The sequence below is a fragment of the Lycorma delicatula genome, chromosome 5 (genome assembly GCF_047948215.1).
Source record: "Lycorma delicatula isolate Av1 chromosome 5, ASM4794821v1, whole genome shotgun sequence".
In the NCBI taxonomy this organism is placed as follows: Eukaryota; Metazoa; Arthropoda; class Insecta; order Hemiptera; family Fulgoridae; genus Lycorma; species Lycorma delicatula.
This window is the reverse complement of record NC_134459.1, coordinates 6357192-6375815: the sequence shown is the minus strand read 5'-3', so window position 1 is coordinate 6375815 and position 18624 is coordinate 6357192. Positions and strand designations below refer to the sequence as shown.

At 28.5% G+C, this 18624-nt stretch overlaps 2 protein-coding genes across 2 annotated transcripts in view; both read right to left on the bottom strand.

Moving 5' to 3' along the window:
* Positions 1 to 690: 690 nt before the first annotated feature.
* On the bottom strand, positions 691 to 13260 carry LOC142324687 (aminopeptidase Q-like). The gene is made up of 4 exons (XM_075365582.1): positions 13156 to 13260; positions 11539 to 11682; positions 5485 to 5793; positions 691 to 812 (listed from the first exon to the last, which is right to left on the bottom strand). Exons 2-4 carry the CDS (start codon positions 11670 to 11672, stop codon positions 803 to 805), a joined length of 453 nt encoding a protein of 150 aa, XP_075221697.1. The 5' UTR covers positions 11673 to 11682; positions 13156 to 13260; the 3' UTR covers positions 691 to 802.
* The window catches only part of LOC142324685 (uncharacterized), a 27833-nt gene continuing 22363 nt past the window's right edge, over positions 13155 to 18624 (bottom strand). The window contains exon 4 of the mRNA XM_075365579.1: positions 13155 to 13323. Within this exon, the coding sequence (XP_075221694.1) occupies positions 13307 to 13323 (17 nt within the window). The 3' untranslated portion in view covers positions 13155 to 13306. The remainder of the gene's footprint in view (positions 13324 to 18624) is intronic.

Genomic DNA, 18624 nt, shown 5'->3' with positions numbered 1-18624 from the left:
GACAAAGCTGAGTGTGCAGACACATTGTCGTGGTGAAGGAACCATAAGTTGTCTCGCCACAACCCTGGTCTCTTTGTGAGTTTTCTTTTTGCATGCATCAGATCATTGATTTTCTGAACGTGGGTGTTATCAGTTGAAGTCTTCCTGGTCGAGGGTCTGCCTTCCTGGTCGAGGGTCATCTTCAACTGACCGATAACCACTTTTAAATCATGAAAATCATTCATAACATTGTGTATGACCCAAAGCATCATCTCTGTAAGCTTGTTTCAAAAGTTGAAATGTTTCTGTGAAAGTTTTCTCCAGTTTCACACAAACTTTTATGTTGTGATCATTGCTCCTGAAAATTATATATTACAAAAATCGCTACTAATACTTAAATATGTTGCACTCAAATAACAATAACACGAAAACTAAATGAGATATCAACAATCCAAGAATATGTCATTACAGAGAAGGTTATGGGGAACACAATCTGCCAATCACACATCACTAAATATCTCCGTTGGCGTGTAATTAAAAATTTTCGGTTATTTTCTGAACAGACCTCATACATTAAATTGTTACAAAAATGGTATTAAGAATTTTTTTAAAATTATATTTACCAGTTAACAGGAAAATAATCAAACAAATCTTTGAAAATTTATTTACTTAAATTTAAAATTAACACATATAATTTACTTACATTAGCAGCAACTATGTTACTAAAATAAACTAAAAACTCTTCATGAATCCATCTTCATGAACCCATAAATCTGACCACCATTTAAAAGTAATTAAACCTCCAAACCACTGACTGATAAACTCACGTGCTACTATAACAGAAACATCAATTGCTAAATCACTCTCTTTTAATATTAATTCCTCGCTATAAAAAAAAAAGAAACAAATAAGTAAATGGCAGTATAATGTAATGTTATCACATATTCTAATGTAATGTTATACATATTGATATAATTATTATTAAAGATATGTGGTAGATATTCCAAATCTGAGTAAAAATTCTTATGATTTAATAATGGGTCTACAAGACATTTTTGTTATCCCAACAAATTGTGTTTTTTTTTTTTTTTTTTTTTTTTTAATTATTTATTTTTATTATTACTCTAGTATTGCACATCATACTGATTTCAACTGAACAAAAATGAAGGCAATAATCAAATGAATGAATTCTACTTAACCTTGACACAAATTTTCTAATATAGTTCCTTTTGTATTGATTATATTTATCATATTGAAGGAAGGTGAAATTTATTTTTCTTTGGTATTTCTCTTTGGAACCTTCTCCAAAAGCACAGAATGTTAACTTTGGTTCAATCATGACAATTATACAGCTCTCTTTCAAGTTGTGCAGCAGATTTATAAGCCCCTCCTAAATATTTGGTTGTTCATCTCCTCACGATAATCTTCTTTATGCTATATTGTATATTTTATCTCTCAAACCACTTTAATATTTGTAATCATAGGATTCTCCACCCAGTCATATAACTGAACAGAATACCAAACAATATCTTTAATAAAGTCATTTAATTTCACAACTCATTTTTACTATTTTCTGAGGAGGTTCAAATGATGAGCCAATGCTAACAATAACATTTTGATTTACTTTGGAACACATTCTCTGCATAGCGCATGATTACAAAGAACATGCAGCCACAATAACCCTGGTTTGAAGTAAATAATTCTTTATCGTCACATATGGTTTACAGCAAACAAGTTCTTTAACGTAAACATTATAAACAATTATCAACGAATGGATAGCTTGTTATTGAATTCAATATGTTTGTTTATGTGTGAACACTTTTTGTCTTGAATTTTGATTCAGATGGAGCAACGTTAGAGGATTATAAAGGTATATGAATAGCTATAATCAGCCATCAGGATCATTTCAAAATAACTGCTAAAATTAAAATTTTGTAATAATCATTATGCAATAACGGTGTAAGTCAAGTTGGTTCAAACTCATAACGTAAGTTTACTAAACTGCATAAAATATATAAGTATCAATTATGTATATCAAGTGCAAGTCCCCAAAATGGTGAAAAACTAGCTTTTTAATAACTGGAAAAAAATATGCCATTAAATCATAAAAAAAAGAGATAAATAAATTATATTAGCTTATGTAGCATAAGTAGAAGTTAGAGATAATAATTTTGTTAGAAATGAATTAATAATAGAGAGAAAAGAAATAATGATAGTAATAAGAATGTTTAATCGGAAAATTCTTATTAAACTTTTCAACAGGTTCTAGTTTATTTTTGAATATCTGAGTTTAATTGGAAACAATATTTGAATTTAATAACCGAATTAAATGAATAATAAGTAATTCATGAACATGTTCAAACCTGTTCAACTCTAAACAGCAGCTGAAGAATATTTGTATACTATGCATATGTTGAATATAAATATTTTAATGTTATAAAACACTTGAATAAATATTTTACAAACACAAATAAAGGTTTTTTTTTATTATGATCTACAAAAAGATGTAAAAATATATAAAACAAATTAAATATGAAAAAAATAAAAATTAGGAAGGTCGTAAGGTCGTAAACTAGTCAAAATAAATGCTGTCATTTCTTTAATTTTTTTTAGATAGGAATATTTTATCTCTGTCTTTATAGTAAGAATATATAATCTCTAGACTTTATAGCAGTGCTTAATCTTTATCATAAAAATATCTAATATAATCTTTATTACATTATGAAGTTTGGAAGTATATCTATATAAATAAAAATATAAATGTTAGTTTGTTCAAAATCTTAAATCTTCGAAAATTCTTCACTGATTACTTTGAAATTTTGACACAATGTTGCATTTGAATATGGCCCATATTTTTATATACCTACTATTATATAGATAGCACACTTGTGACAGGTAAAACATGCTTTTTTGAAAAACAACACTATCTGTTAGGTGTAAAAGCAACTCACGCTATACTAAATATTTTACAATTTCATTTCAACGTTTCCAGTATGTGTGTCCGGTATATCCTAAAAAGCTACTGGATCGATTTGCACATGAGAAAAATGGGAGAAAGGGAAAAAATTGAAAAAGGGAAAGAGGGAAAAAACAGAAAGGGGAAAATCTAAAAAGGCAAAAAGAAAAGGAAAGGGGAAAGCAGTGAAAATGAAAAATGGGAAAAGGAAACGGAAAGGGTAAAGAGAAAAAAAGGGAAAGAAAAAAAGGGAAAGGGAAAAGGGGAAGTAAGGAAAAAAGAAAAGGGGATGAAGAGGGAAATACCCCCTGATGAAAGGGGAAAGTGGGGAAAGGGAAAAATATAAATATGAAAACACCAACGGAAATTGGGGGAAAATGGAAAAGGCAGAAGGGAAGGGGGAAAGGAAAAGGTTAAATTTTTGAAGTTACGTAATGTTCATTTTGTTAATATTTTATCAAACTTTAAATTGTGTTCATTATACATATATACTCAAATGTAGCAATAGCAAATCATTACCGGGTATGCTAGTTATAAATAAATTTTTAAAAATAAAAAAAAGAATATGGGATAATTATATTACAAATCTTGAAAATTTAATCATTAAACAGTAATGATGGTTTTAAAATCAAACAACATTTAAAAAGTTTCCATTAATTTTTTTTTTGTAAGACTTTAACGATATAAACAATATATTTCTTCTATATATTGTTACATGTTCATAACATGGAAGAAAAGAATTGTAAGGTGGATTTTTGGTTTAAAACACACAACACAATACAATAAATGTTTGGGTACAAACTGCCTAAAGACTCTGCAAGTGACAACATAAAACAAAAATGGAGAATTAAATGTCACGACTAACTAATAAAATCTAAACTCAAAATAAACATTGCAAAATTAATGAACTTTTTGTTACACATATGAAATGTCATAACATTTCATATGTTTAACAAAACATATGGATATATCTTTCAAGCAGAGTGAAGAGAAATGCCATTTAGGTTTGTTATAAAATGTCCATTAATGTTATAAAATTTAGACTGAAGAAGGGAAAAATGTAGGGAAAAAGGCTTAGGCCAATACTTAAGACAAGAGTCATGTAAGAATGATAAAAGTAGGAAATGAAAAAAAGTAAGCTCCGATTCAAAGTTGAATAAGGGATAGTGTCTCTCACCGGTGCTTTTAATTAAGGAAGAAGCATATATATTTGAAAATGTAGTAACTATCCGAGAAGAAAGGATAAAAATATTAAGATATACTGACATTGTAGTTTGACAGAAACAAAATTATGAATGCCATAGATTCACTGCTAGGAAAAAAAATGAATATAAAGAGAGAAACAAAGATTATGAAATTAAGTAAAATGGTGAACAATAAAGAATTACATATTAACAAGGGAAATGTAACCTGACATAAGTAAAAGAATGTTGTTCATTAGTAAAATTACAATGGATGAATGAAGTTAGATAGACAACAGAAGAAGACTGGCACAAGCAAATGGACAATCTTTATCCAAAAACAAAGTATGTTTTTGTCAAAACTGTATGGATCTAAAACTGTGAAAGAAATTTTTGAAAATATCTGCATGAAGTATAGTGCATCAATGGATAATGGGCAATAGGAAAATCAGAAAAGAAAACAACAGAAGCCTGTAAAATGAATATGAATCATACAAGAGAATATGAAAAATAGATGGGGTTGGGTGATAAAATACGATACGAAGAGCAAGAACAGATGAGGAAAGAAATTTATGCCAGATCCTGATGCCAAAATAATAGTTTGAATATGGCCGTCCAAAAATAGTTTAATTACGCTAAACAAACTAGATTGTTAAGGGGTGTATGAAATCAATGTTTAATTAACTTAGTGAAAGATTTAGAGAGTGTTATAAGACAAAACTGCAGAAAAAAACATGTATATTGAAATTTTTAAAACAGATAAACTGAGAATGTAGGATGAAGCCATTAATGCTGAGGTTAAAATATCATCACGCAATAGAAGGGCCTTTCTTTTTTCTGTTTAGCCTCCAGAACCAGTCTGGGAATTACTTCAGAGAATGCTGGAGAATGACATAAAACTATTACATGACAAATAACTGCAAAAAAAAATTCTTAGTAATGGCTAAAAGTAAATAAAATAGTGTAGGACTATTTATTTATTAAAAGAAATAAAAAAAAAAATATATATATATATATATATATATATATAAAGAAAGCTTAAATTAAAAAAAAAAAAAAAAAAAAAAAAAAAAAAAAAAAAATGGCTTTAAAAATGTAAAATTACTTGATTAGATCATGTAGGCATTAGGAGAAATACAAAATAAATATTAGCTTACATTAAAAACAACTATTTCAAATAATTTTAATACCGGCTGAAGGTAACTTTAAAATAAAGGTAAAATTTTATCATTTTACATTCACTGCTTTCTAATTTAATCTCATCAAAAAGTGTTAAAAATGTTAATGTTCAGAATATGTTTAGACGTTTATGGTAATATTGGTGTAATATTAATAATTTATAATCTGATTAAAAAGGATGTAACTTACCTAAAAATAGAAATACCAAGACCTTCCACACAATCAAAATCCAATTTTGGAAGAGCAATCATGTCATATTTTGTAAGTGGATAATTAACACCAAAGTAATCTTCGACATATCCAGATATTTCTGGGCTGAGCTCTTTAGCAGTTTTAAATTTTTTTAGATTATCCTTTCTTGCCCACAAACAAAATGAGATATTATGCCTTAACTTCCCACAGACACAGTCTAAATCAAAAACTATGAAATTAAGAATATGTACAGGAATTTGTTGAGTGTCCATAAATTTATTCCACACCCAACCTTTTTTAGTTTTCCTGCAAAAATCCAGACAATACTAGATCTTACTACCATATAATTTTATTGTTTATTATTATAATACAATTTATCAGCAGTGCTAAAGTTAAAATATAAACATAGTTTTTTTAATAATATAATTTAAAGTTTATAAATAAAGCAACCACTTCTGTATCTAATTGCAGAATATTAGATTTCTACATTGCATCACATCTCTACAGAATATTCACATTCCTGACAGCCAGTGTTTGCACTTTGGATCTTTATGAAACAACTGGTTTTAATTTCATAAATCCTAATTCTTTTTTATTTTGGAAGATCTTTTGATTAAAATATATGCTGAAGAGCATAAAAGCATTTATGTAAATAAGCCAGATTACTTAATAAATATCTTTTTGTGAGGAAATCTATCTTGATCATCTTGATCATACAACTGAACTTGACAGTGATCTTCTTCTTCTTCAATCAACTATTTCTGTTTACTTAAACATTTTCTGCATTATCAACATTGAAATATAGTTTTTCCATTAATACAAAGTTATCTCATTTAACATATTTTTTTCTATTTATTCAATCACACAATACTATTACAAAAATTTTCACTATCCTGCAGACAATGTTGAGTTGAAAATTCTGCAGTTTTACTACAAAATTGGGCAAAAAAGAGCATACCTCAGGCTGTAAAATAAACTACAGATACAACATTAAATTTTTTCAGATTCATTTTCTTTCTTATTTGATTTAGATTCTATTATTATTTTAGAAAATTAACTTTGGAGTCTCATGATTTGATTTTTATACAACTACATTTCCAGTCACTACAATCTTCATGACAGCATGAAAGTCATGCTGACAATCTTTTTTGATTATCAAAGCTTGGTTGATCACAAGTATGCTCTTAAAGGACAAACTGTCAATAGAGAATACCAAATAACTGTTCTTCATGGGCTAAGCGAGGCTGTTCAATACAAGGACCATAGTTTTGGGAAAATTATCAGTTGGAAATTTCATCATGACAACACTCTACCCAATGCATCACAACTTATCCAGATTCTTGGCAAAACACAGTTATCAGGAACACTTGTCATGTAAGTCTCCTGATAACCATGTTGTAGCGGGGTTGCACTGTAGGTCCTCCTTTCCAATCAAATTATTAGATGATTTTTGTTGAGGATATTCAATTTAAGATGTGATGGTGCTGCATCCTGTTGGTATATAAACTGGATCATATTCTTCATTAATTCCAGAAAACTAAACAACTGAAGCATTTATAGTTAATCTTGATGGTTTTTTTTATGTAAAGAAAAGTAATCTTATTAGAACTGTGTCAATATCAAACCTGCATTTTCAAAGAATCTTGGATAAATTCTCATCTGGTTATTTTGACCAGCAAATTCAGCAGTTATCCCTGTCCCTGTAACCATTGGAATAAAAATTTGCTTCAGGTGAAAATAGCATTTGATGGGATTTTCATTTAATTTACATTCTGCCTTGTCTAGCATAAAATCTAAAAATTTAATATGTTTGTACAATCATGCAGTTTTCCATTTGCTTGTGAGACTAATCATAATCTCTTCAATTAAATTTACAGAGAATTTCATCATATATCATTTACCGAGAATTTGGAAATAACAAACCTCAAATTGGAATACGTAACTGATGTCTTCAGGCTCCTAACTAAAGTTTTTCAGGATTTACTGTTTTCTATCTATGTCTCTCAAATTATGGAGTTATTAACTGATATGTTGGAGCAACTCAACTCTAAGGTTATCTAAATTAGGCTTAAATTCTAAAGCCTTAAACAAACTGAACTTCTTGCACAGGCATCACCTTGCTATCAAATTAGTAAAATATCAACTAAAATGCTCTGTGGTAACATTCAGTAATGACAATAAAAACTTATAATTCCCTTCAAAAAACCCTGTATCAGTATTTAAAGATTACCTTTCAAGATCCACTGAATGGAAAATTATTAAACAGTTGATTGTTATGATTCTTTTACAGAAACTCAGTGTAATTAAACATTTTTAAATTAGATTTAGAATTTTTGTAATAAAAACTTTATACACTTTTTATTCCAAAAACCAATAAAAAACCTATGGTTTTATTCAAAAAATTCTAATTAAAAAATTAATTTATCTATTAGTCTAATCTAATAATAATTAATTTAAAATTAGATTATATAAATTCAGTTACAATTTTATATTTACTAAGATAGTTTAAAAACTAATTTGGACATGAATTTTAGTAAATATACTTGCAAGATGGATTGCTACTGCAAAATTAATGATTATTATACTAGATTAACTATAAGCTTACTTAAAAAAAAAAATTCAAACAGAATTTTTCTTTTATATTTCATTTCTTTTTAACTGAACTTTTAATTACTTGTACTTTCATTTTTTGTATGTTAATTTATCACAGAATAATACATATAATATATCAAAGAAGATGCATACCTAAAAAATAACAAATATCCATCAATTAAACTTATTCATGAGAAATAATTTTTAGAGATTATTTAATGAATATTTCATGTCAATTCTTGTGACATAATAAATTTACATAAATACAGATTACAGATTATTCCTTTGACTATTTTATAATACTCATGAAATGAAAAAAGATTACCTCATTCACTGCCTTGTCAGATTTCTAGCTGTCAATCAAAGAAATGGCAAAATTTCCAAGTAAAGTTTCAGGAGCATTTTTAAAACTGTGCATAAATAAATAACCATATAAAAAAATATAACTATTTTCTTAACTCATATATATATATATAACAGTCTATCCACCTTTTTTTTTCTTTTATTTTTACCTCCAGGACCACTGTTAGGTATTGCTTCAGAGGATGGGATGAAATGGCAATTTTGTAGCATGTGAAAGTGCCATGCCTGACTGGGATTCAAACCTGGGACCTCCACATGAAAGGCCGAAACACTACCACTCATGCCACAGAGGCTGAAACCCTATCTATCATATTAAACAATTAAGTTTCCTAAGTTAATTAAATTTTTATAATCTACTAAATTATATTTTCTGTTAAATAAATAAATAATTTTCTAAATTTATTTTAATGCAGTAGGAAAAAGACGAAGGGAGGATAGTAAGAATTTTACAATATGCATGAAGACATGGAATTTGAGAACAGAGCTGTTAACAGTGGTGAAGAAAATGCAATAAGCAAAAATGGGAAGGGATGACTAGAAACTTCCAATAATGTTACAATAGCTGGTTATTTTGTTCCAATTATAAAGCTGCTGTAATCTTCCATTCTTGCAAACAGAGACTGCATATAAATTGAATCAACATTAAGTTCTCTAATGAATTAAATATCATTAAGAAGTGACAGTTACCACCTGTTATTGATCAGTTGTACATCGCATACGTAGCAAAAAATTAATTATAGTTTTAGTTTTACTTCAGAATCACTATTAATTTAGTTCAAATCACGGTGAACAGCTTGTTAAATATAATTTTTTTCTTAATTACATTGAATATAACAGAATAAGATATATATTTTAAACAGTATTCCTTACAAAGTGCTCCCAATTACAATTATATTTCTTCTAAAGAGAAACCTGCATTGTAGTGTACCAGCAGCATAATAAAAAATGACAGCTATGTAAACTGCTTTTTCATACTTGTAATGAATACATGTTATTTTTTAAACATACAATTAATGTATATGCCTCAAAGAAATATTTTTACCTGAAATTACTTCATAATTATGTACAGTGTTAAAGTATTAAATCTCACAGTATGAGATTAATATGTAACAAAAATAAAATAAAAATATGTTAAAAAGAAATAGTATGAAATGGAAAGTGAGTTCATTAGAAATAGGATAAATTAGGTTCTATGAATAATGGATGTTTCAATAATACAATTAAATATGGGTCATTCTATACAATTAAGCAAATGGTGTTTTCATGACCACCTAAGATTTTTTCAAATTTTCATCATCATAGTCTACACTACATATAAAAGAAAGTAAAATTTTTTTTCGTAATTTTCCATCTATAAGGTATTCAAAATTTAAAAAAAACTAATTTTTTACAATTGTTTGAACATTTAATATAAAATTGAACTTATTATAAACTATAATTAGATTATTGCTCATCATTTTCACAACACCCATAAAGATAGTTTCTATTTTATTTTAGAAATAAAATATTTGAAATCTGAATGCTTTAAACTACTGAAGTGAATATTTTAATGAGTTCTAGCTGAGTAAAATTCGTTTCATAAAAATTGTTCAATTACAGTAAATTTTGTAAAAACACTCCTGTTTAGAATTTTTTTCTAGCGAGTAGGAAGAAAGAACTACTGCTAAGATATTGTCAGGAAAAAATAGTGTAATTTTTCTGTTGTTTTTCAAAGGTATCTAATTTCAAATTTTGATTTTTTTTTTTAATTTGAAAATATATTTTAGAATTAAAAAATATATTTGTTATGCTAAACATAAAATACATAAATCATATATTTATAAAATATATCCTATGGCCTTCACTTCCATTGCAGTTTATTAAGATTTTATCCAGAAAGATAGAAAATGTGAGTTAAAGCCATTTTAAAAAAGAAGCGAGTTCCACTACTTTCATCATATACAATTTCCAACTACTGGACAAGTCTGCTTGAAACATAAGCCTCTAAATTTGTCCTTATCCTGTCATTACCTTAATATTCCCTATATTACCCTCCTTTCATTCTTTTCTCTTACGCTCTTCGGCTTCTTTCAGTCATCTACCTCTCAGCCTCCTTGCTGACATTTTCATCTCATAGATCCTACTAGGCATCTTTCCCTTTCAATTTTTCTACATGACCACATCATTATTTATGGATATACAGTGTGATTCAGAAGGAAATAATTTGAGAACTGATTCTAGAGCTTGAAATAAGGAAAAATGTTCTTACAAACATATTTCTTTCTTTTTCCTGTTTACCCTCCGGTAACTACCGTTTAGGTAATACTTCAGAGGATGATATGTATGAGTGTAAATGAAGTGTAGTCTTGTACATTCTCAGTTCGACCATTCCTGAGATGTGTGGTTAATTGAAACCCAACCACCAAAGAACACCGGTATCCACAATCTAGTATTCAAATCCATGTAAAAATATCTGGTTTTACTAGGACTTGAACGCTGTAACTCTCGACTTCCAAATCAGCTGATTTGCGAAGACGCGTTAACCACTAGACCAACCCAGTGGGTTACAAACAAACATATTTCCAAAAACATTTGGGTTATAAAATTATGGTTAGTAAAGATTTTGCCTGGACTTAAGTTTTCCCCAGTGAAATGAGGTCATGCCAATATTTTTAAGGTGTTATATGAGAGGTAAACTTGATGGTTTCATGTGTATGGCATGAAAAATCGAATCAAATTCAAACATATGTTTGTAAGATCTTTTTTCCTTATTTCAAGCTCTAGAATCAGTTCCCAGATCATTTCTCTTCCTCCAGAATAACTCTATATGTTCATAATGATTATTTATATATATATATAGAATGTATTACTAATTGTATTTAAAATAAAACTAGTTAATATTATAATAGAAGTAAAAGGAGGCTAATGGTTAAACTGAGTAATAAATAACATATTTATTACTAAAAATAAGGATATAAATCATATGGAACATAAATGACCCTTAGCATTTAAGTGCTCAGACTCTGTACCTAATTAAGGTAGCATTGTAAAGTAATATTTTTCTAAGTTTCACCTATTAAAAATATGTTATGAAATGAACTGATAAATACCACTTACATTGATATAATTTCTTCAATGTTGTTATAAAAGAACTCTTTTGCTACAAAATAACCAATTGAAGAATAAACAATATTTTTAAACACATGATTACTATCTTGTTGGCGAATACCAGAATTTTTATCAAGTAACATATACAGATACCTTTAACAAAAAGCTCAGATTAAGTTATTATCTGGGAAAATGTATTTTTACTGTCATTAACTTAAAAACAAACATGCGTACATACATTGAAGGTTGGTTGAAGGTTGGTTTTATTTGTACAGAGTAATTCCAAACTGCACGGCAATCTCTCGGGAGATGATTCTATAGCCAAACTTAAGAAAAAAAAGTTCATGTTATTTTATAAAGTTCATAAAATCAAAAAAAGTTAATATATGTATAAGAAAAAAAGTTCACATATAGGTCAGAAAACGGTTCGTTAGCGAGTTTTGGCTCGCGAAACATTTCGCCCTGCTTTCTGCTCCCTCTGTGAAATTAAACTGTACTAAAATTCGCATGATACCGTAATTCAATCCCCAATAAAGATGAATGACTACCGATTTCATAAAAAGTATCAGCGGCCTTTTTTGTCACATACTGTAGATGTTCCTTGAACCTGAAATTTTCATCAAGGATAACACCCAGGTATTTTAGAGTATTTTAACAAGGTGTCTTCATTCATCACCTATGAAACATACAGTCCACCCTCGCTATAAAATCTACCGCAACGCTGTTGACCAATGGCGTCCCATCGACGTCGCAACAGTGGCATATCCTATTTCTGAACTGAAACTTACATTTTACTTTATACTTTAGTTTGAAATATCAGGAAAACATCATTTTTGCTTTTTTTAATCACCCATCACCTTCCTATGTTGTCTGAATGCCCAACATTTTCTGTGGGTCTTCTACCACCCTCCCTGGAGGCCTCCAGCTCTCACAAGGGGGCTATATCACCCACTTTGAGAATGAATGCTCTAGGTTAAGGGAAGAAAATCCCTGACAGAAAACCCCATGTCCTTCAGATTGAGGGTTGGGCATAATCCAACCCTGTATAAAAATGGCTTTTATGACAAAATGGAGGCCAAGGCCTCTTCATAGGCTGTACCACCAAGGAGTAAGTAAGTAAGTAGGTGAATAAGATAGAAGGCATTAACACAAACTAACTTAATATGTTCTAAGTTTTTTTAGTCACCTTTTTCATATAATATATGAATAAAACTTTTCCTGTAAAAGTTATAAACAAACTTTTTTGTAATTTATAATGAAATTTGTTTAGAAATTTTGCTCTACAGTTTGTAGTTATTTGGACATATAAGAAAATTTATAGCTGCACATATAATAAAATTGAAGTTTTTTTTTACCATGACAGATGTTTAAGTATAAGTTGATATTTGTGATTAAGCCCAACGTTTCTGTATACACCATCATAACCTAACATTACTACAGACTATATATATCTGCAAACATACACAGTGAAGAAAATCTGCCATTTATTCAGAAAGTACTGGGTTTGAATCTCAGGCCTGTACTTTTCATAAGCTATGAAATTCATTTTTCTTGTACTCATTTCTTAATAATGAATTTAAAAAATAATATTACCATATTACAAGATCTGTTATGAAGAACAAATACCTATTAAGAATCCATACTTCTCGACTGCAACTTAGAGCTGAAAGTATAATTAACTTCTCCTTAGCAAAATTTGTTTTAATGTATACTGAGAATAGAAAATTCCATTCTTTTTCAGTCCCATGTTTAATACCCTCACAGTAGACTATTGTTCTTAAGTCCTCATGAATCCTGAAAACAATAAAATAATATAACAAAATATTAGTCTGTTATCCTTAGATAAGGTATTTAGAACTAGTATTCAGAATACAGTTTCAAATATTTGTACATTACAGTTGCCAGTGAAATGTTTTCTGTAAACATCTGTAAGGAAAATATTGTCTCTAAATTGTTAAAAATGCATTTTATTTTTAATTATCCTCTGTATTTCATACAAAGCTAAAACAAAATCAAATTATATTTAATTGGTACATTATCATGTTAGCCCATTATCTCAATTTGTAACAGTGCTTGTGCTTGTATGGGATAAAATTCAAATAGCAAAACTTGTTTTAAAAAAGCTTTGTAAAATGAACTTTTTTTAGCTACACAAAGCAATCTACAAGATAGAAATCTTAACTATTTCTGCTGTATATCCATTTGAAATAGATATTAGTGAGCCAACTGCTACTAAAATAGTACGATCTACACTCTCATTTACTCACATTGACATCTCAGCATTTATTTATTTAAGATGTATAAATAAAAAAAATAAAGTAACTGAAACAGGACATTTCTAAAAAAATCATTTAGTGCAGACTCAATTCATAGATTCTGATGAGGGCAATAAATGACAGATTCCCTCCACGTGTTGCCGCTGGGTAGGTTAGATCTAGTTTCTAACTGAACCGAACATGGAGAATTTTGGACTATCTATCCGATCTTAACTTGGAATCTATTGCTATCTCTCACAACTTACAATTTCAATTGAAAAACAAAGTATGCTAAAAGAAAGAACTACCCCACGTGATAACTCAAGTAAGGAATCCAACATTGCTTCATGCAATGCATCAGGATCTAGGGTCTGGGGAGTCCCAACATCTGCAATCAGGATTAGTCAGAGCATCCTTGGAATCCTTTAACATTAAAATTTAAAAAGAAATAGTTCTTTGGCATTTATAGCTTCAAATAAAAAAATGAATTTAGACAAAAATGAGATCCAAATTTTATCTCAAACCTAAGAAACCAGGTTTTTAGTTGACAATTGAACAGATATGATATGTGGAACAGATATGAAAAATTATAGAATTTTTAATGGTAAACCTGCAATTAAAATTATGAAAATTATGCCATTATTAGGTACCGGTTTTTATGTAAACAAGAAAATATAAGATAATGTACCAGAATTCAAATCCAGTTCCAAAAGGCTGTCTCTTCTTAAAATTAAAAGTAAAAACAAAAATACATCTTTGTACTTGAACTAAACTAAAACTTTGTACTTCAACTACATTTTTTCTTGAATTAAAATCCTCATCAATTGCCATGCTCCCATAAATGAATACAATAGAAAAAATCCACAATAAGTAGAAGAATTCTGGTATCTTTTAGAAGAAGAAATGTCTAAGATTCCAAAGTTAAATACTTTGGGTGATTTCAATGCACAAATAGGCAGAAATATATAATTATATAATATATATTTTAGAAATATAGTTGGTGAATATCCAGGATGTAATAAAACCAGCAAAAATGGTATAAGGTTTACTGACTTTTATAAGTTTTTCAGTTTAATACAATGTCAACATTCTTTAGAAAACTACCAAGGAAATGTAAAACATGGATATCTCCAAATCGTAACTTAGGAGAATTTCAGCTGGATCATGTAACTATCACCAAAAGAAATATTAAAGAGATTATGAATGTTACAATAAGAAGAATTAGAGAGTTTGATTCTGATTATTACACGTTTCTAAATTAAATTTTTACCTTCTAAAATTACAAATAAAAAAATAATTTAAATTAGTGATATAACGTAGACAGAATTACTGTAACAAAGAATGCAATGGAAAAGTTTCAAGAAATAAAATATCCAAAAAAGGTGGTTGGCAAGGATTATCTACAGAAATAAGCAGTGCTGCTAAAAAGATTTTTTGTTTAACAAAGATCAAGAAGAAAGTATGGTGGAATGAGAGATGTCTAGCTGCATTAGCAGAAAGATAAAAAAAATTAAAAAAGTGGAAATCTTCTGGAAAGAAATACATCATGAATAGTACAGACAACAAAGAAAAGAAAAAGGAAGGATAAGAGGAACAAGCAGAGTTTTCAAAAAATCTCAGCTTATGGAAATGCAGGAAAACTTTGTTAAAAACAATTATAGAGATTTCTATCAAGTTTTTAGTATAAACTAAATGTATACCATGTACCTAGTGTCAGTTTTTAAGGAAAATGGTAAAATAAGCCTAAATAACTCTGAAAACTGTGAAATTCTCACAGAATATTTTTATAAACTTCTAAATTGTTCAGAAAAAATTGAGACAGAATTTTTATACATTGTTGAAAACTTAGAAGATGATTTCAACCTCTGAAGAAATTAAAAATTTAATTAAAACAAAAAAAGAACAAAGCTAGTGGATAGGAATCCAACATCTGATTTTTTTAAATGGTCGGAACCAAAAATCACAGGAGATCTACAGATAGTTTTTGAAGAAATATGTAAAACAGAAACATTACAAAAAACTGGAAAGTTGCTCTATAAGAAATGTGATAAGGAAGATGTTAGTAATTACAGAAGGATATCTCTCTTACCTACTGCTTACAAAGCATTTTCTAAATTTTTGAACAAAGTTGAAGAAATTTTAGATAAAGAATTATGTGAATTTCAGGGTGGATTCAGAAAGGGCAAAATCTGCTCAGAACAAATTTTTCTCCTAAAATCAATAATACGGCACAGAATGCCGAAATCTAAAGACATAGTTGTAGTATTTCTCGATCTTAAAAAAACATTTGACTCTTAATAGAGAAACTTTAGACAAAATAATTCAAGAACTTGCTAATCTAATATGTGAAACTCACAAACACAATGTCAAAAGTTAAATTCATGGGAGAAAATGCTAAACCCTTTGTAATAACAGGCGTTATGCATGGTCATGGTTTGTTACCACTTTAATTGTGTTTTGGAAAAAAATTTAAGAATTTGGAATGAGAAACTAAAAGAATGCAAAATTTTACCGGTGAAATTGGGGAGGAAGAATAACTCTATTGAAGTAAACTGGCTAGCAATTGCAGACGATTTTGCCATACTTTCTAAAAATCTAACAAACACACCAACACAAAATAATCTTTTAGAAGAAGTAGCTAGTAAACAGGTTTAAAAATTTCTGAAGAAAACACTAAATTCATGCCCAACATTAAGAGTTTACCAAAATTTTTGTTTACAAATGTTGGTCGCACAGAAAAGGTTAAAAAATTTAAATATCTAGGAGAGACAAACCAAAAAAATAAATTAGAAAAATGATAGTATTCATGGAATGCAAAGAGCATATGGTCTGACTAAGAATATAATAGAATTTGCAAAAGTAATGCATTATAACACTAATTGAAACAGAATGTTTATCTGCTAGTGAATGTGTCAATTATAAATTACAATTTTTTTTTTTTTTTGGAGGGTGAAAAACACTTACTTTCATGTTATCACTGCCTGGAATAAATTGGTTTCATAAAAAACAAAATAACTACCTAGAAATAATTAAAAATTAAACTTAAAACTACTATCACAGGTAAAATGTTTTCTAAAATACATTTTAAACTAATATCACAGCTGTAAACATATAATTAAATTTAAAAAAATATATATATAAAATGTAACTAGAAATAAATAGACTTTTACAAAGTCCAAGAGGAGTGTAAAGGGTGCCTTCTTGGATAACAAAACACTAAGAACTAACATAAACTAACATAAAAACTAAAATATTAAAAATGAGATAAAAAACTAATATCACTAAAAACTTACAACTACTATCACAGTCGGAATCTTAAAAACACGATAAAATGATTAAAAAGATAAAAACAATATAAAAAAATAAAATAAAAATAAAAACAAAAAACCATATAAAATTTACATAAACATAGAATTTAACAAGTTCTGAGAGGGTGTAAAGGCCGCTTCTTGGATAATAGAACAAAAATCCAACACAAAAACATAATAATTAAAGCAGAAAACCGACACGTTAAAAACTTTTCCAATACAAAAACTATACACAACAATTTAAAATTTTAGATATAAGATCAACACGATGCAAAAATAGAAACATCCGGTCTGAAACTTCATTATCATTACCCAAGATTTTATGGATATTTCTGGGCAATTTAAATTTACGATGCAAGGACGCATAGTTTATGTTATCCACATCAATTTGAATTTTTAGAAAGAAAAATTGTTAGGAAAACATTGGGTTCACTAAAAAGCCGAAATTGGATAATAAGAAGTAATAATTAAGTATATGAAAACACAGAAAAATTTCAAAAACAATGAGATAAGAAAACTGATTTCTTTGGGCACTTATAGAATGATTGACAACAGGTTAATGAAACAGATTTTCAACCACATTTGGGAAAAGAAGTTAATAACAAACTGAATCCAAGAAATCAAAAAAGATCTAGAAAGAAACAATATTGAAAAGGATGACATAACAGAAAAAGGTGTGGTTCACAGGAATGTGTGAAAAATAGGATTCCAAGGTAGAAGGCATAAGACAACTGGAACAATATGGTCTGAGGATAGGAAAAAATAGCACAGAGAAAAGATGAAAGAAGGAAGAGTACAGGAGGATAAGGAAACAACAAAGAAGAAGAAAATGAAATTGTTACATGTCTTTAAGCGGCTGTAACAAAAGAAGAAGAAAGTAAATTAAACAAATAGGAGAAAATTAACATGAGGAACTTTTAACCTTTACTAAAACCTGATAGGTAAAAATTACAGCACCATTTAATAACTTTTGTAGAAGATTTTGTAATTCAAACTGGGGCACCTTCCTCCATATTCCAAAAATACGCATTCAATCAATGAATGTTGTTTTAGACGCGGTGATATAGCAGGCATACTTGATGCCATAAAAATACAGACTGGAACAAAATGAGAGGGTAAATGAGAGGTCAACGAGTTTTGGAATATTAGTAATATGGGAATAAAAACTACTTTTATTTTGGGATGGAATGGTTCATTGTCTATTATCAATAATAATATCATACGATTATAAATTTACCAACATTTTACTTTCTTCTGGTCTAGGCTCCATGCTCCACTTTTTAAATAATTTAACTGCTTGTTGTGAACATGCCTTAATATTGAAATAACATGCTTTGCTTGTAATCAATAATTTTAATTTATGCTCTTCATATCTTTTTGGTATTTTTAAAATATTATTATATTTTTCAAAAATTGGCCTGATTAACTTCTTAAGATATCTCTAAATAAAGAAGTAATAATGGAATATAAACAACATTTTAAACAATAAATAATTTTGAAACTCAAAGTTAACTATATAAATAAATCAAAGC